This window comes from Ambystoma mexicanum, chromosome 10 (genome assembly GCF_040938575.1).
Source record: "Ambystoma mexicanum isolate Mex_15411 chromosome 10, UKY_AmexF1_1, whole genome shotgun sequence".
Classification (NCBI taxonomy): domain Eukaryota; kingdom Metazoa; phylum Chordata; class Amphibia; order Caudata; family Ambystomatidae; genus Ambystoma; species Ambystoma mexicanum.
Genome location: NC_090932.1, coordinates 1,310,050,247 through 1,310,070,036, shown reverse-complemented (window position 1 = coordinate 1,310,070,036; position 19,790 = coordinate 1,310,050,247). Strand labels below are relative to the sequence as shown.

The window sequence follows — 19,790 nt, the reverse complement described above, 5'->3', positions numbered from 1 at the left end:
GATGCACAAGGACAACATTGTGAGTTATTCAGGGAGAGGCATGTCAGGGTCAAACCCACAGAGATCCGGCCTGGCGGTGCTCCCATTAGAGTGCAGGAGGATTTGTATGCTACTGTCATATGTTGGAAGGCCCACTGAGGGCATGTGTATGCTTTAAATAAAGACACTGTCGTGTTGTGGCAGCCATTCCGGAGAAGTCTGAAAAACATTTCAGTAAGGAAAAAGTGCTATCCCTGGGGAGGGAAACTCCAGAACAAGAAAACTGCCCTGAGGATTTTTGTGGATAACTGGATTGTCTACAGAGATCTAGCCATATAATAAGTCACAGAGAGACCGGTGGTCTGCCGGGTAAAGAGAACATCAATATTCTTGAGTGTGGCAATGACCAAAAACCTAAAATGACTATGTTAAGCTGCGGTGATTGACCCTATGAGTGCTCCTGGGGAGCTGACACCTTTGGTTGTTGCGCCAAGACTTTGTGGGGCTCAGATTGTGTGTGGATCTATGAGGATGAAACACGAATGTCTGGATCCAATGTCGCACATTACCTGGCATACGGCAGGTGATTGCTTTGCTAGGAGAAGCAGGTTTGTTTTCTATTGTGGACCAGTCACCTACATATCGTCAGATCAAACTATAATCCTCACTGCAAACACATCATTCAACATCAGGATGTTTGGTTTGGTGGCTCCAGTCAAAGTCTGTCTTTGGTATATCAGAACAAATTTGATATCTACGGGATGACGTTTTGTTTTCTTGGATGAGTAGCTTGAGTCATAATATCACTCTTGAATGAGTGTTTACAAGATTGAAGCAAGGCAAATACAACAAAAATTAAGAACCATTATACAGAAACCTCTGATAGATCTGGTTACTTGAACTATGTTTCTTCTCAGTAGAGATGCCCCCGCAGTTGTGTATAATATTGTAATGCTTGGGGGTTGACCCTAGGTTATCCAGGGTAATCCAGACATGGTGGTAGGCCTTCCTGGTTCGGAAACCTCCCATAGAACAGGTTATTTGAACCGGGTTCATTCTCAGTAGAGGGGCTCCCTCAGTTGTGTGTAAAGTAAGAAACATGTAATGTTCTTGGTAGAGTCAGTAGATTATTTGGAACTTGCTTAAAATAAAGAACGCAGGAGACCTAATCACGTTTTAATAAAGCTATTGTAGATGCACTAACACCATGAGGCAAAGAGCAGTTTATTTCCTTTCTTTGGTATCTGGAGCATTATGCCAGTTGTATCATTCTGAGAAAATTAGGCATTTTGTTATGAGGGGCATTGGCTTTATGCCGACTGAGTAAGTGTAACAATTTTTGAGAATCCAGACTCCCATATAAGTCACCAAGGTTGGTATAAAGAGTATGATATGATATGATAGATTATTTATAACACACTTAATACCTAGAGGTTTGTTTTTTTGCTCCGTGTCGTCTTGCTTCCAAGGCGAGCATGTTGCACTGAGCTATCCTCTAGTGACGAGTATCGTAATGATTGCTCAGCGTATTGCATTGCAGTAGTTCTGACCCAGGGATGGGATTGCAGTCGCGGAGAGGTGTTTGCATCAATGCTTAACTGAAATGTTCGGTGAGCAAGAAGGAGGTGCTGCCCACACGTGGGCAAAGCAGGAAATCATGTTATTTGTGTGAGGGGCCACATTGACCAAAGGCAAAGATCAAAAATCATTGAAGTAAATCTTGACACGATGTCACATCACAAAAAATTGGCATATAGGTCAGTTCCAGTGATGCGCCATCAACACGCTGCATCAACATTGTGCACAGGTGGGGAATGCCACTGCAGGCAATTTATCATTGTTCTCTGTGTCAGGAAGTTAACGCAGTGAAAATGAGGGGAGGGAACTCGAAGAATAAGAAATGGGTTTTTTTTGTATTTAGACTCAAATGAAACATTGTGAGTGTGTAGTGGATGGAGAAGCTGGCACAATTGCATGCTTGGTACAGTTACAAAGTTGATTAGGAGCAGATGGGCAAAAACAGTTAAAAGAGCAGGAAATTGAACTTTGGCGGATCACCAAGGATGAGTTGTGCTTGTAAATGAGAAAGAACAGGGCCATCTCTAGGGGTAGGTCATGAAGGGCATTCCAGAAGGAAGGAAAACCAAGCCATGGTTGAGGGCACAGTCCATGGAGCAGGAATTGAAGTCTACCTGGAGTTTGTGAATGAGAAAGGGCAGTGCCCCCTGAAGGAGTAAGAGACATGTTCCCAGGTCTCTTCCATGAAGGGCAGAATGAGGAAGCCGAGTAAAGGGTCAGTGGGCAAACCATTGAAGGTTTGGTATGCAGTCCCCTGTTGGTATTGGAATTTTCACACGTGCCACGCATCGCAAATGTTTTGAATTTTAGAAGTTGTTCCACAATATGTTGTGATTTAATTGGTCATGGCATGAAGTGGTCTGACATGTTTTATAGATTGCATTCATTAGACGTGTTGTTTTTAAATTTACGAGGGAGGCATTCGAGTGGAAAAGGTGCATTTGGACAGATAGCAAAGTGGAGTAAATTTCATCCAAAATTGAATTATTACGCGGATAGATTGGGATTGCTCATAAAGTGAGAGCCTGTAGCATCCAAGGTCCAATGGAAAGGTTCTGTACATCTTTTGCGCATTGCACACGGTAGCAGCAGCGGCTGCAAAAGATCGGAGAATGGGGCTCAAAGAGATGGCACTGACTGAAACCCCTGCCACTCCATTATCGGGGTCTCTTGACATTTTGGATATGGCCAGCCCATCACATGGTTTGGCCAACAGTGGCTGGATCATGCTAGGAAGTTGAGATTGAGTGGTCACGGGGGAAGACCGACGGGGGACTGGAGGAGAACTCTCAGCAGTCCGTATGATCAGCAGCAGAGGCGTTGCTAGGGGGCGGCTAAGGGATATAGCCCCTGGTCTTTTGGTTGTAGCCCCAGATAGAAGCTCAGCGGCTACAACCAAAAGGCTATAGCTGGCCAGTCCCGACATTAGCTTAGCCCCTGATCTTTTTCAGACCTAGCAACACCCCTAATCAGCACACCTCCACGGGGAAAGTGAGGGAGAATCTGCAGCGGCAACATTAAGTAAGAGATGTAATGTCGGGGCTGGCAGTCCGTTGAGAGAAAAGAGGCGATGGAGGTGAGATGTGGTGGAGTCTTGCATTGGATTTATGCTCAAGTGCGTTGTTACTGAAATGCAGCCCCCAGTGCATTTTTTTTTAAAGCCAACAAAATGGCAAGTCTCATTGATGTCAGGTCTGGCCTTGTCAAGACAGGGCAGAGGGGGTTGCAAGCAATGTCAATCCTCCTGTTTGCTATTGCACTGTATATAGTCTTCTCTGCCTGGTGCCAGCGGGCATGCCAATGCTTGGGGCAAGTTCTGGCACCCTCTGCCAATAGACGGATTAGGGTGTGTTGTACAAAGCTCCCGTCCATATCCACCACCCCATGAGTTTTGCCCCTACCATGGGCTCATCTGCTTTTATTTAGAGTGAAAGAAATCAAAGATGCTCGAGGGAGTTGAACTGTCATTAAGGACGAGAACATTGTTCAAGTGCTATGGCAGGGGGTGTTTTAATTTGATATATTGGACAATGAAGGTGTTCTTGAGGCTGAAGGGAGAGTGGCAGCTGAGGCAGCAGTGAAGAAATTCAGCGTCTCTTTCCGCTACTTAACCGATGGCTGAGCTTCAAGGCCTTTGTCACTTGTCTATAAATAGGCTTTATCGCTCGCTTTTCACATCTCATCAGACAGCACTTCAGTGCCCTGGGTGGCATCTCGACTGCCAGCAAGCACTGTGGAGGTGAAGCAGAGGATGCGGAAGGGGGGAATCGTATCAGATACAGTAAGGGGCATTGCAGGACTTCATCCCTCAGACTTCACCCTATCCGTGTGGGAAGCAAACAGTACCCATCGCTGCCCCCTAATGTCGGAACATTCTCACCTTCACAGCACAAGCTCTGTTTTTAGAATGGGAAGCAGTCTCTACTATCTCCGCCCAGCCTTTTGGATAAGCTCAAGTGCAGTATCTGTTCTTATCAGAGCAAGCTAGGGCCGCTTTTAGTGACGTGGCCTGGCTGAGGCCTTCACCTTGTCTTTTTAATGCCAGGCACAGGATGGAGGCGGCATTCCTCAGCTCTGTTGTGAGCATACATGTAAGATGTTATGTTATGTTGACTTAGACCGTGCACTGTGACTATTTGCATGGTCTCCAGGTGCTCACGTGGCTCTGTAAGAAAGTAGGAAGGGTTGGTTAGTGAGAGAGAGTGGGATAGGATAGAATGTGTGCTCATCTGTTGATGTGTGAAGAACCAGGAGGAACTGGTGTCTGCATGTGAGCTTTCAGGATGTGCTTTATGTGCACTGGACGTAAGGGTGGCAGTGTCTTAGTTGTTTGTTTACAGGTATTGGGTTTGTAGCATGAAGGATGTGTGGTTTGCAATTCTTTTTGTGGGTTGTTTCACAATCCCTTTTGGTCGTATGTAGTATGTGAGAGGTGTGAGGGTGTGGAGACGAGAAGAGGGGTGGTTAGTAGGTTTCAGGTGATCACTAGGTGACGAGTAGTTTTATTGTTGATTCTTCCTTCTAAATTATTCCATGTTTGCTTTGGTCCTGGTGTATGGATTGCAGAGTGGCTCGTCTGAACTAAATCTGAACAAATAAATCAGTACAATTCAAGTGTGGCTAGATTCAAAAGCAGCAGACGCCAAATCAATTCAAAAGAAGAGGACTGAAAGCAGCAAGTTACAGTTCTAGGTTGGCTAAATTCAAAAGCAGTGGGTTACAGTTATAGTGTGGCTAAATTCAAAATCAGCAGGTTGCAATTTAAATGCAGCTGAATTTAAAAGCAGTACAATTGTAGTGTGGATACATTCAAAAGCAATGGGTTGCAATTTAAATGCAGCTGAATTCAAAAGCAATGCAATTGCAGTGTGGCTAAATTCAAAAGCAGCTGGATGCAATACTAGTGTTGCTGAATTCAGAAGCACTGTTAACTGACTCAGTTTAATTGTAGTGTGGTAAAAATTCAAAAGAAGCAAGTTAGAATTTTAGTGTGGATAAATTCAAAAGAAGCGGGTTGCAATTCTAGTGTGGCTAAATTCAAAAGCAGTGACTTACGATTCTAGTGTGGCTAAACCCTGAAGCAGCACCAACCAACTCGGTACAATTCCAGTGCAGCTAAATTCAGAAGCAGCGTTAACCAACTCAGTTAATTTCTAGTGTGGCTAAATTAAAAAGCAGCGTCAACCAGCTCACTTCAATTCTAGTGTGGTGGCAAACTTCAAAAGCAGCGGATTGCAATCCTAGTGCGGCTAAATTGAGAAGCGGCGTTAACTAACTCAGTACAATTCTAAAAAAACTCTCACGAGGAACTTTTTGGTGATATCAGATTACCTCCGCGATCAAGGTCTCATTCTAATTGAAGACGCGTTGCAATGGTGTGTGAATCACACAGAGACCTAGAGTCCCTCTATTCCATTGAAAAGAAAGTGAACAAATTGTGTTTCTTTCACACCAAGTATGTGCAGTGATCAGAAATGTTGGCCCTATATGATAACACGTGTTTCGGTTACTTTCTGTGCCTTTCTCAAAAAGTTGTGATCACTGCATCATCAGTCATTGGACTCATTGGGGGTCATTACGAGCTGGGCGGTAAGGGTTAACGGTCACCGGAAACGAGACTGGTGCCGTTAAACCCTTACTGCCCTATTCCGAGTTCCCTTTGCAGGTCCTGACTTAACGCCTGCTTTTAGCATGCATTATGGATGGGACCCGTAAATGGACCTTGGAGATAATTACGGTACCGCAATTTGCAGTACCGTAATTACCGCCTTCCCCATTTCCATTGAGCCCTATGGGGGCAGAAATGGGAATGGGGAAGGGCCAATGGTGAATGGGGAATTACCGCCCCGCCAACCTTGGAATGTGGCGGTAATTCCGCCATTCACCATGGCGGAATCGGTATGGTACCGGCGTCAACCATGGCGCTAATAGCGCCATGGTTAACGCCTGGGTGGTAATGAGGCCCATTGACTAGCATTTGTGAACTCTGATGTTACCAATATCTTTGTGGCGCAACAAGTGGTGTGAACGAAACACAATTTGTTCACCCAGTACAATTCTAGTGTTGCTAAATACAAATGCAACGTGTGGCTAAATTCATAAGCAGCCTTAATCAACTCAGTTATATTCTAGTGTGGCTAATTTCAGAAACAGTGTTAACTAACTCAGTACAGTTCAGTGTGGCTAAATACAAAAGCAGTGGGTTGCAATTCTAGTGTGGCTAAATTGAAAAGAAGTGTTAACTAACTCAGTACAATTATAGTGTGGCTAAATTCAAAAGCAGCGTTAACCAATTCAGTTTAATATTAGTGTGGCTACATTCAAAAGCAGCGGATTGCAATCCTAATGTGGCTAAATTTAGAAGTAGCATTAACCAAGTTATGCAATGTCAAAACTCAAATGTGGTGCATACTCACGCTGTGGCAACATTCAAAATGGGGTTCACTTCTTTTGGGACATCCTGCTGGGTGAAATGCAAAAAGTGCTGAGATTTAATGTAACAAGCCCCCTGTTGGACCACCTTGGGAAGCACTATGCAGGTGTGGTAAAATACAGTAGTGGTAAAATTCAAAGAAGAGGTCCCTTACCTGGAAGTAGCTGTAGATGGATAGCAAGGTGTCTGGCAGGGCTAAGGCGCCAGGTGAATAGGCAAGCAGGCATGGTTGCCACCTTTAGGAGGTGCCCTTAGACTGTGCCCTTCGCCTGCAGCCCGGGCAAGGCTGCCCTGGTAGCTGTGTTTAGGAAATGGAGAGTGAAACCAAGGAGGAAAAGGGTAGAAACAAATAAAGGACTAGATCACAAACACAGTGCCCTCTAGAAGCAACCCAGCATAAAAACCAGATTGGAAATCATGCTAAAAACACAGATAAATCCCTCCAAAGGACACCAAACAGGCTATAACCTCCTCACCTGATGATTGCTCTACAGGATGGCTATGGATTACTATCAGGAAGGCAGGGGAAAGCAGTAAGAACAGACTCTAAAAACAGAGGGCAGGGACACCTGACTACCTCAGCCAATTGCTATGAAGATGGGGGGGGGGAAGAGGAAAAAAGGACAGAAACAAACAAAGGACTAGACCACAAAGGCACTGCCTTCGAGAAGCAATCCATCAGAAGAAAAAAACTGATTGGGTATTGTGAGAAACCTGAAGGTATCTCACTTACTGGTCCCTGGGCATCTGTCATCCACAGTGGCACACAATAAAGCACTTTTTTTATTTCAAGTTCACTTTGGTGAGGCGTCCAACTAGTCTCACACTCAACCCCAACAAATACCCTGTGTCACCAATGGACTAGGAAGGAGGCTGGTGTATAGTAAAAATATATATTTATTTATTTAAGGTTTGACAAAATGAGCAATCCATATCAGCCACCAATACTGTGGCAACACCCAATATCACAATAATATCTCTGTTATTAAAACAACACATGTACAATTTTGAAGCATGCAGCCTCAACTTACAACACATTTGTTTTCAATGTAACCAACAGGAAATGTTCACAATACAATGGAAAATAGTTTTACAACACACAATCAAGGGACATGCAATGCTTTGGGATTCTGGTTTTGGGAGGCAAGGACATCAATGGGAAAACGTGTTTTTAGGCTTTCATTTGAAAGGCACAGTTGAGAAAAGGAACTTAAATGGAAATCGTTTTCCAACACACATGAAAATGAGAAGAAATGCCTGAAAATTCTGGTCAGAGAAAATGGGAACAAAGGGGAACTTTCGTTTTGGCAACACACATACAGATGGGATGCAATGCTTTGTAATTATGATTTAAAATGAATGGGAGATTTCATTTGTATCCTCCACGCTGACTTGAAAGGCAAGGTTTTGTCGATTACTTTTTTTGGGATTCAGCCCCGCCACCCTTTGGTATAGAATTCAGGGGTTTCAGAAAACAGTCATCCAAGTCTTTATGGGCTATACTGGCTCTAACACACTAGGCATGAACTTTGTTAGTTTTGATCCATCCCATGAGTTTCTATATGGGAATTAATTGATTTACTTTAATAAAATGTGCTAGGGGTCTACCCAGTGTCTCCCCCTTCTGACAATTTCATGAAAAGGATGAAGGTGGGTTGTTCCCAACACAATTCAATTTCAACAGAAAGGTTGTTATTCTATGGGGAAATAATTTGAATGAGATTTAATAAATTGTACGAAGGGCCTACACAGTTTCACCCCCCTTTTTACCCACTAATGGAAAGGGATAGAGGCAGATGGCTAGCCATGCAATTGATGGCTTTGGGATATCTACTTACATGGGAGCTCTCTGCTCTTTGCTCAGGAAGTCAGCCAGGACCCTCTTATGGTAGGCGGCTCTCAACAGGCCTCTCCCATAGCAAGGTCCCTCCAGATAGGCCTCTCTCAGATAGGGCTCCCAGGTCTCCAGGCAAGGTTTATCCTGATGGCCTTGGTAATTCTCCTTGCCTCTCTGCTAGTTGTTTCTTGCAAGAGTCCAGCAGCAGGCCATCTCCCAGAATAAAGTCAAAAAGCCTTGTTCTGATGCAAAGCTGCCCTCCTATAGCATGGATGACACTCCATCTGTGTCATAATTCCCACAGTCAGGATTGGCTAGCTCGCTCCCTTTACCTCCCCCCACCATACCCCCTGCCTTCTGATAGGACCAGGAATTGAGAGGAGTGTATGATGTAGGGTGAGGGAGGAGAAAAGATACATTATTTCATAATGACAGGGAGTTTCCCATGTTGTGTTCTGAAAAATCTCATAATGTAACTACTCCCTTGGTCTTACAGATAATTACATGAATATAGGTATTTTCTACCTCTACATTTTATTGCGAATCAGACATTACTAATTTTATTTCGTCATACCCTTCATGGGTGTAGCTACCATTTGACACAGTTTGCTGCTGCACCGAAATAGCTAAATATGGGACCATTTACAAATTAAACCTTAATTTCATGATCTATCCCTTTGCCAACTTTCCCATTTCTCAGGTGTATAAAAATGGGGGAGTCATAATTTTGCCTATAACTGAGTTTGTGTACATCACACTAATATCGATTTTATAGGGTCCCAATCAGCTCTGTGTTCTGTTTAATATAAACTCAAATTGAGCTTGGTGGGACACCCGCTGCACTACAAAACAGGTGTTCAATGTTTAATCAATGGCAGGGCATATCATGGTCCTAAGATTCACATTCAGATCAGACCGAAACAGTTTCCCTTTCCCTTAAAACATGTGACCAGTCATCTGGTTTAGCCATGTTTATCTTCATTTTTTTCCTTGGCTTCAAAGGGACTTTGCTTGGAGCTTAATGCACTTTTTATGTGAAGCCTGACCTGAAAGGTCATTTCTGTTGGTCAAGTTATCTGTACATCCTATACTATCAATCTACTTCTTTGTATATCTTAGCATTTGACTTGACAACCAGACATTCTTCTCCTAGGGTCATTAGACAAAGGTCTTGATTTCAGATTTTCAAAGGGTCTTTGTTCAGAGCTAATGTACTTTTTATGTGAAATCTGACCTTAAATGTCATTTCTGTTGGTCTTTTTAATCAACGATCCACCACAATTCCAATCTCTTTCTCTGTATATTTAAGCATTTACTTGAAATCAGCCCTTCATCCCTGGTTTGCATCAAACCAAAGGCCTGTAAAGTCAGGATCCATGTACACTATCCAGTTCACGGTTCAGGGGGGAATTTCAGCTCAGAGAGAACAAGTTGCAGTTTACCATTCTGAAAGGCTAGCACTGTGCCCATCGTGTATCTGTAACTTTCAGTTCTGCACCAGGGCCTGTTGTCCACAATATAATCCCTTCTTTACATACTGTATAAACCAAAATAAGTTCACTGTATCCACACAGATAGGCCATAGTCGCACACGGAAGCAGTGTTCAAATCTTCACCAAACAAAATAGGCCTGTCTTACAAATGTCTTTTTAATGTGCTGAAATCAAGTCTTTTATTACTGGATAAAAGCAGTTTGCCATTTGACTTTATTTCTGAATTGCAAATGCATTATTCCTCCTTTTTAGCTTCCAAATGCACAACTATTTATTTTCATCCCATGTGCACTGTTGCAGTTTTTGAATCTGTCCATGTGTAAGGTATTTCTTTAATATAACAGTTGTAATGACATGAGTATCCCTTCGGTATTGTCCATGCATAGGCCATTATTTACCATGGGAAACCATTAATACCCCAAGAAGGCCTTTGCATTCAAGTGTCAGTTCATTTGTGAAAAGTAAGTGTCTTTCTCACTTGTTTTTAGTAGATTCCAACTTAGGCCTATTCCTTTCCAAGTCACTAGGCCTTAACTCGGATAAAGCAGTGTTTTGGACTGGTCTGCATTTTCCAACAGCACCAGCCAGCTTCACTCTTAAATACTGGCATGGCCTGGTCTGGCCTCTTTATTTATGACATTCAGAGGCTATATTTTACCCCACACAGGTACTGAGGACATGGCCATTGCTGTTAGATACAGTTCCTGGTGGTGGACCAGTGTGGGAGGATCACCTGGGTGGGGAGTCCTCGGGGAGTGGAAGTGGGACACTGATGGGTGAGACGCAGTACCCCCTTCCCTATAACACCTTTTCCTCATCCTATCCAGTTGGATATTCAAAGGTTCTACCTCCCCTTTTCCGACACAACCACCTTCTTACACCATGAAAGACAATGGACTAACACCAGAGCCATTTACCTGACATGTCCCAACACAAGGGTCTGGCAGAGTCAGGCAATTGACAATAACTACGCACACCTGATGGCCCTTTCCCTCCTCCACATGGATAAAAGGTGGCGCGCGAGAGCACACTTTGAGCAAGGCTGAACGCACAAGGAAACAGTTACACCGGACCAGCAGTTCAAACGGAGGAGAAAGGCGGCGAGACATGGACGGATGACAAAAGGGGAACGCCCTTGCCCTTTTCAACTCAGAACCGCGAAACCTCTGAAAGGGAAATCTTAAGACTGTGAAATCCAGCTGGCGTGTGGTGTGGCAGGTTTAAATTTCACTTAACATCACTGACACTTTATATAGAATCATGAGCATTTACCCCACAGCACTGACCATATGTGCAGAATAGGCACCTCATAAAATTGGCTGTATGTGTAAAATGGCAGGAGGCTGTAGAGAAGCAGACGTATATGTCGCTGATGGAACCAGGCCCTCACTTCCGATATAATGGGTGAAGAATAAGAAGACACTGTGCACGACACCAGGTATAATTCCAATACTGCATTGAGTGTATGAGAGACGTTATGCACTCAGACAACCATACCGAATGTACCCTCAAACTGAAGTGGTAGCAGGAGAGTTACAGACACTGTTGATATCAAAGAGCTGTAAAGAAAATCTGACAGGTGCAAAGTGATGCTATAAGGACAAGAAACAAAGACGCAGCGAAACAATATGAGAATACTTAAAGAATGAGGATGTAACAAAAGAAAGAAAGTAAACATATGTATGAGAAAGAAGAAACCACATATATGAAGAAAAGTAACCAGATGAGTAGTGAATGTGTATACGCAGAAACGCAAGGTAGATGAGTCAAATAGAAGCTTGCTGCAGTAGAAATCATAACACGGATAAAGCGGCCATGTTGAAAAGATGGACGTCAACTTTGAATACTAGTAAGCCAAAGGCTTGAAGGAGAGTGGCCAGGGCTGCAAAGGTGACAGATGCTGGAGAAGGGATTTTGCACACAAACAAAGAATAGCTGTTAGCCAGAGATCAAGGATGCCAAAGCAAGAAGCAATTGCAGGGTACAAAGAGAGTCAACGAGGATAAGCAATGTACGCACGACATATTTCTCTAAGATTAAGTAATGAGCGAACATTTGCAAATGCCAAATATTGACGATTAAAGATGAAGAAAGCATATGTGAGATGAAGCAACCAAGTCGAAGAGGGTAATAGCACCCTACATAATTGAATCAAATAGCACTAAATCGAAAGGTGAAATTGACAAAAGCATGGTCTGTTCACATATAGTATAAGACCAGCAAACAAGGCCTATTGAGAGGCCCAAGACGAAGATAATGATGTACCTTAACTCCTTTTAAGGTTTCAGGGAAGAAAACATCATGCAAGGTCAAGTACAAAGAAGAGCCCTTGGCTGAAGGCGTGGCTGATGAGAGCTGGTGGACTAATTGGGCAAGTGGGCAGTAGTCTGACATTGGCAGGATGGTTCACTCTCTGCTGAAGAAAAGAGAGAATAGAATGGTTTTCCTGACCACAGAGGGAGAGGATGGAGAGGAGATCAACAGGTTCCCTGAATCCTGACGGACAAAGAATAGAATTTGTTTATTGACCCCTGATGGACAGAGAACATGATACGTGCGCTAAATTATGCCAAAAGAAAGGATTGGAGGGGACTCTTGACGTACCGAGGATAGTATGGGTGCATTGTCCTCTGAGGGAGAGCTTCAGGTGGGTGTAACAGCCCCTGATGCTGAGCTGACAGTTTTGTTACACTTAACTGAAGAAGACAGAAGATGAGGAAAAGGGAGCGATATGGTCAGGAGACTATCCACCAGGCAGTTTTTTTTTTAGTAGAGTACTCCTCATACTTTACAAATTCTATTTACTCAGATTTGGTTATTTCCATTTCCTCTGCTTAGTCACAAAAGCGCACCATTCCTATTGTTCACGTAAGAAAAGGAATACAGGAGCCCAGACTGGGAGGCCAGAGCTGGGGAGCCAGAGTCTTGACTGTGAGACCTGAGTCTGGACTCGAAGACCAAGGCACTGACTGGGAGTACACAGCTTGGATTGGGAGACCTGAGCCTGCACTCGGAGATCAGGCCCTGTGCTGGGAGGCCAAAGCCTGTATTTGGAGACCTGCTCCTGTGCTGTGAGGCCCGATCCCAGAGTGGGAGTACACATCATGGACTGTTAGAGCACAGCTTGTATTAGGAGACCTCATCCTGCACAGGGAGATCAGGGCCTGTGCTGGGAGGCCTGAGCCTGTATTTGGAGGCCTGTGCTGGAAGGCTTGAGGCCGGACTGGGCGACCCAAGCTTGGACTGGAAGATACACACCCATACTGAGACGCCAGAGCCTAGATTGGAAGACCTCAACTTGGAATGGTAGATCAGAGTCAGAAATTGGAGTCCAATTCATGGACTGGGAGGCCACCTTCTGAAATGGGAGGCCGACTCCTAGACAAGGAGTCCCTCACCCAGGTGAGGAGACCCAATTGGAGACTGAGAGACCACAAATTGGACTCGTAGACCAGATAGAGGACTGGGACAGAGCAGCCTGGCCAGGTAGGCCACAGCCAGGCCAAGTAGGCCACAGCCAGGACTGATAGGTGACAGCCAGGACTGGGAGGTCACAGCCAGGACTGGGAGACCCGGCCCAGAGCGGGAGACTCATGCCCAGACCGGGAGACCACAGCTTGCACTGGGAGACCACTATGACTGATAGATCCAAGCCCAGTCTGGGAGACCCTGCTTAGATTGGAAGATCCAAGCCCAGACTAGTAGACAAACAATTTGGATTGGAAGACCCGATCCCAGTGTGGGAGACCATCGCTTGGATTGGTAGATGAGAGCCCAGTCTGGGGAACACAGCTTGGGTTGGTAGACACGAACCAGGAATGAGAGGCAACAGCCAGTGCTGGGAAGCCACAGCTTGGATTGCTAGTGCATAGCTTGGACTGGGGACCAGAGCCCAAACTGGTGGACCACAGCTTGGATTTGTAGACCTGAACCAAGACTGGTTGGCCCGAACCCGGACTGGGAGACCAAATCCTAATATGGATCCTGTTATGTTGAGATAAAGAGAATGCAAAATAAAGCTGGCAATTATATTATCTGCTGGGCTAATGTGGTACCACTGAAATAAGAGGCAGCTGCAGGCAAATGTAGTGCACGGGTATAACACATTGGTCAACGTGTAAAATTCGATTATTTTACATTGCACTCCTATGGAATGAGTAGTGGAAACAACAATTTTGCAGTAGGTGTAATGTATTTAATAGAAATTCAATATTTTGACGTGGTCGATATTAGGGTACACTTTCTTTTGTTCCACGATATCATGTGACTTGAACCCCTAGGAGAAATGGAGCGCATCTTGGATGAAAAGGCCGCCGCCAGGCAAGCTTTTACGCCTTTCCTTACTGTAATGGGGCATGTGGGGAAAGGAGCCCAAGCCTGGGAAGATGCTGTGCATCATTTTGGTTGATGAACAGGGCTCAAGTTGAGGGAACTCGCGGGTGGATGGCGTCTACCCACTTTTTTCAAGGGGCGGACGCCGTCCCCCCAGTGTTTTTTCAAGTGATTCATTTTTTAAATAAAAAAATGCTACCTCCACTCGATAACACAGCGATGTGTCCAGGGTTCGAACCCGGGTCGCGGCTGTGAGGCAAAAAACGTAACAGCGAGACTACAAGAATCTCTCAGCAGAGTATCGTGAAACATCCACATTGACTTGCTGCCATACAGGACACATTTTCGGACACATTTTAAGATATAAAAGGCGTACGCGTTTTCTATTTAGCAAGCAATGTTTTAGGAGATAATGCTCTCTTGGGAAATGCTTACTTGTCCTGTGGATTTTGAGTTGGAAAAAACATCTTGAAATGCGCAAATGTCTTTCAATGTATGTTCACTGCTTGTGACGTCACTCCCCACTGCATACGCCAGAGCACCCCCCTTTTTTTAGGAAGCCCTTTGATGAACTAATGCATCAGCTTGTGCAAGGATAGACACTGAGCCATTACGCTTATAATTGAAATGCATTCATTTTTGTGGGGTCAGAAAGGTTGCTACGGGTTAAGGGTGGAGTTGTGGCATAGATTAGCCAAGCACGGCACCACAAGGCATGGGCTGCAGCGACAAGTGTATACCCTGTTTCTGATGGTTTAGTAGTGACATCCATTCATATCTGTCTTCCCGACTGTGCTTGCTTTTCTCAGGTGGGATTCAGGCATCACAAAGATTATGTGGCCTACGTGTGGGCAAAACATGAAGAGGAGGTGGATGGAGTGAGGCACCAGCATCAGGTAGGTCACGCGGCAGAAACCAGGGCTGTGGCAACCGATGATGACGCAGGGCGTACAGGAGCTCCAGAGCATGCCGGGACAGGCTGCGTTGCGACATCGGCGTGAAGGGAGGCAGCTCTGCAAAACGGTACGACGTTGTTATATCGACACATATTTTTTGCGATGGGATTTTTACCACATTCTTTTTTCTGAAAAAACGAATCGAAACATATGTGGGATTGTGGCTAAGGGTGTATAAGTGGTAGGAAATAATGTTAAATTAATAGGGGCGGGGGTATGGGGAGAACCTCCCAACCCCCCCCTTAAAAAGTCAGAGTTTAAAAAAAAAAAAAAGGTTTTGGTAAATAACCCATCAGAAAAAAATACTGTTGTTGAAATAACATAGTACCCTGTAAACAAGCTCCACTGCATGGGCAAGAGCTGTATAGAGGGCATCTGTGCACCACCCTCTATCTCTATATAGGGTGTATGGTAAAATAGCTCTGTACAGAAGCACCCTTGTATGGTGTATTATCTCCATATGGGCGGTATGAAAAATTTACCATAGATTTCTTCGAATACCATTTCACCGAAAATGGTTGGGGAAATGGTATATGTGTAATGCATAATAGGTTGGGTGTGGGGTAAGTGTATAAGTAAGGGTAGGAGCGGTGAGGAGGGGTGTAGGGGTCTCCCCCCTCATTAAAAAAAAGTAGAAAAAGTAAAAAGTAGATTTTGGTTTTCAGTTAAATGGATTCGGTGAAATCTCCATTAGGTGAAATAATTTCAAAGCAATCACATACATCCGTATGATAAGCCAGGCCTATACAGGTGCACGGACAGATACATTTATGAACAGTATATATTGTGATAATACCCCATACAGAAGCACCAGTGCATGCCCAAATGCCACTGTGCAGGGACTATGAGGAGACCGCTGTATACAAGATATCATGTCGTGGTCAATTCCCTTTGTGTTTTTTCTCCAGTAGTACCTTCCATAAGCGTATTTCCCCACCACTCCCTCGAGTCGCATTTTCTCTGAGTATTCTATGAGAGAGGGTGCAGAGTCTGGGTTAGATTAAGGTTTATAATTAAGTTTAGGTTTAGGGTTAGAGGAGGGTTAGACTTACAACTGGAAGCAGCGTTAAAATGGAGGTCATTGGAATTGGGGAATGGGAGCTTCCTTCAGTGCTCAGGACAAGCAATAAGGTTATAATTAGGATGAAGGGGAGCTCGGTATTTCCCTCAACAAAAAATAAATAAATAAATAATACATTCACTTAGTAAAACTGGTGGCAGGCGTTTCCAAAACACTGCAGAAAAATAGCTTATAAAGGCAATTTAACGCAAAAATGTATTGAATACACCAGGGTTGAAATGTACAAAAAAAAACAGTGGAACTATGTTCCCCTCTGCAACGCTCACTACCCCTGCTGCCCACCGAGCCCATCCCCACCATCAACCCCATCAAATGAAGCCCCATACCTGGGTCCTGACCTTCCTCCATTCCACCCCCAACACTGTGTTTACCAACTGTACTATCAACACTGAAAGAAACAGTGAGAAAATGCATCTTAAAGGAGCACCATGACTTTCAGTCATTGTCCCCCACAACATGCAGCATTATGCATCCTCCAACCATTTGCTGCACCTCTTAATGGGCAATACCCAAGTCTATAGCCGCCCACCCATTATCTGCACACACAGCTATGCCTGCAGCAATTTCATGCTAATCGTACTTAATTATAGAAGACACACGCACCAAGCAGATTATTCAAATTAACAAAATCAAGCCACTGCTTGCGAGATAGCTCAGCAAGATGTGACACAAGAGTGTTATTGACAGGACCCTGGTTCGATTCCCCAATATGTGGGGCAGCGAAACACAAGGTCCCCTTTCCTGCTGCTTAGTGATGGTTCTCCAGCAGTACGTTTTTACTCTTTCGTTCCTGCCCACTTCGACCTCTGTGACTCAGTGAAAATGGACTCATTAAACAAGCCCAGGGAAGGACATTTTTTGAGGAAGAAGTGGATCCCTCCAGTGTGCAGTGACACCAATTCCTGACATGTAATTATTTCCTTATATGGGGCGAGGTAACGTCATTCAGCAGCTTAAGAAGGTTGAATATTTAGAAGGGCCTCATTACGAGTATGATGGCAGCAATGCCATTAATAAGGGCATGGCTGTCTCCATACCGGGTCCCAGTACCGGGTTCCTTCAATGGTCATTCAGACTTTGGAGGACCCAGTAATTTATCCTTGAAGGAACCCATCCCCATTTGAGCCCCCATGGGAATGGGGAGAGAGCTAATAAGGGGTCCATTAATAACGGCCCGTTATTAGCTCCCTGTTCCCCTCGTGGGACCCGCTAATGATGCCTGGTTTTACCAGGCGTCCTTACCGGTTCCCGCAAAGGGAACCTGGTAATACGGCGCCCCGTAATGAAGGGTGCCGGTCCCGTACCGGCACCCTTCATTACGGGAGCGCCTGCCTCGTAATGAGGCCCGAAGTCTCCTAATAGCACTAACCCAAACTATAGACCGGTAAGATGCCCCTTACAGCACTAGTAGAGTAGTAGAGACTCCTCTGTAAATCTATGCCAAGCCCTGCCATGTTTTTCATTTTCATGTAAGACCATGAGACGTCATTCTGCAGGTTAAGGATGTTGAGTCCATGCTTCCGTTGTCTGGCCAGAATCTGGACTGGGCGATATTTTGGGAATGCAAGGCAGCACGTCCCGATGGTAAAGGTTATGGCATACCTGCCCACATTTGAAAATCAAAAACCCTGACATTTATGACCCACCCACAGCCACACAAGACTCCGTCCCTTGCACACGGCTCCGATCAAACACGCCAAAAAGGTAAACTCGGTTGTTGTAGCTGTGATTAGAAATACGTTTGCATTTTGCACTTTACATTGGAATGCAATAAATGTCATTAAATTGGCTATTCATAACCACCCAAATTGCAAAGGACGAATGGCATACACCTGCCATAAAATCAATACACACACAAAACCAAGAGAGGATATTTTCTTCAATTAGTGTTTTTGAAAACGTTGAAAGGTGTAGATGTTTTAAACTCCAAGAACCAATACAAAGGTTTTCCCTGGAACTTGCAGCACCGAAATTGGACATTTCACCTGAGTTGTTTGTTATTGTTCATCGGGTTATATGGTGCACTGGTGAGGTGTCCAGCCTGCAAACCTGATGGCTGTGGTTCCATCCCTAAGGGAGGGTTGAAGTCATGAATTCAAAGCGGACCTTCAATGTTTCTCACTTTAGCTGGGGCGTGGGGTTTGGGGGTGGACTCCATCCACCCGCGTTTACTCTCGACTTAAGCCCTGGCAAACCGGCCAAAGAGAATGAAAGCTGAAAAAATATGAAACGTGAAATACTGCTTTCAATCCGATGTTATTGAAAGCAGTATTACCACGCTTATTTTGCTTAAGCTTTCATTCTTTTTGGCCAGTTTGTCTTATGTTTTAGTCGCCCTGACTAAAACATAAGGCAAACTGGCCAAAAAGAATGAAAGCTTAAGCAAAATAAACACAGTAATACTGTTTCCAATCCAGCGGTATTACCACGTTTATTTTGCTCCAGTCTGCATTCCTCTTGGTCCTGCCCGGCTCACGCCCACTCCTCCAGCCGATTGGCCACCGGCTGCGGTCTTTTGTAGCCAATCGAATGGAGGATTGAACGGGACCCGAAAACCCGGAGACTCCAGGGTTCCCCCCCCCCCAGACCCGGCGAAGAGGCTAAAAACCTGGAGTCTCCGGGGAAAACCCAGAGGTTAGGCAGGTATGGGTTATGGCACAGTGATCCGAGATTGTGGATGGACCTGGGCATTCACAATGTCATACATGCCAGCATGCTCTATTCGATTTGGACTGTGATAGTCCATTCCTGTTTATTTCTTTGCATTCTGGCACTTGCAGTCCTGGATTCATAATAGGCAAATATAGTACTACAGATCCTTTATGGAATGAGGCATGCTGGCAAGTGTGCAGTTTGACTATCAGTGATGAGTACCAGCTCTAAATTCTGGCCCTTTATGTAAGTGGCTGACATAGCCACATAGCCTAGTGTGCGAAGCCAATGACTTCTAAGCTGTTCAGCTAAGCTGTTAGTGTGGCTCCCATCTAAAGGAGCATCAGTGTACAATACACAGCGCTCAACAGCGCTCTCTAGAGTGTTGTGGGGGAGGTCTCTAGTGGATCTCCAAAACCTTGTAAAACAGTCCTGCACAGAAGCTCCAGTGTATGGAGAGAGAGTGGTCCACACAGGAGTAGTAGTGTGTGGCGGGGGCAGCTCAATGAAGCAGCAGCCATTTTGGGTGAGGCCGCTCATCGCACAAGTGCCAGGTTATGGTGAGATGGCTTTCCCGTGAAGCTGCAGAGTACAGCGAGACGGCTCTGCATCGAAGCTCCAAAGTGAGCCAGATGTGTATCACATCTCTAGGGCATGGCTGCCCATCACTAGTCATGCGCTCAGGTATGGTGAGGACGCTCTGCAGGAGGTAACGACTGGGGTGAGACAACTCATTAGAAGAGCTCAAGCGATAGCGGCACAGCTCTATACAGGAGCGCCAGCTATGTTTATGAATGATGAGACAGTTCTATACAGGAGCGCCAGCTATGTTAATGAATAATGAGACAGTTCTATACAGGAGCGCCAGCTATGTTAATGAATGTTGAGACCGCTCTGTACAGGAAAACCAGCTATGTTTATGAATGATGAGACAGCTCTATACAGGAGC

The 19,790-nt window shown here is 44.8% G+C and overlaps 1 protein-coding gene across 1 annotated transcript in view; it reads left to right on the top strand.

Annotated features, from left to right (window-relative positions):
- Window positions 1–19,790, top strand: part of INPP5J (inositol polyphosphate-5-phosphatase J) — a 225,956-nt gene that overhangs the window by 163,471 nt on the left and 42,695 nt on the right. Inside the window, exon 11 of the mRNA XM_069619342.1 lies at window positions 14,962–15,048. Within this exon, the coding sequence (XP_069475443.1) occupies window positions 14,962–15,048 (87 nt within the window). The remainder of the gene's footprint in view (window positions 1–14,961; window positions 15,049–19,790) is intronic.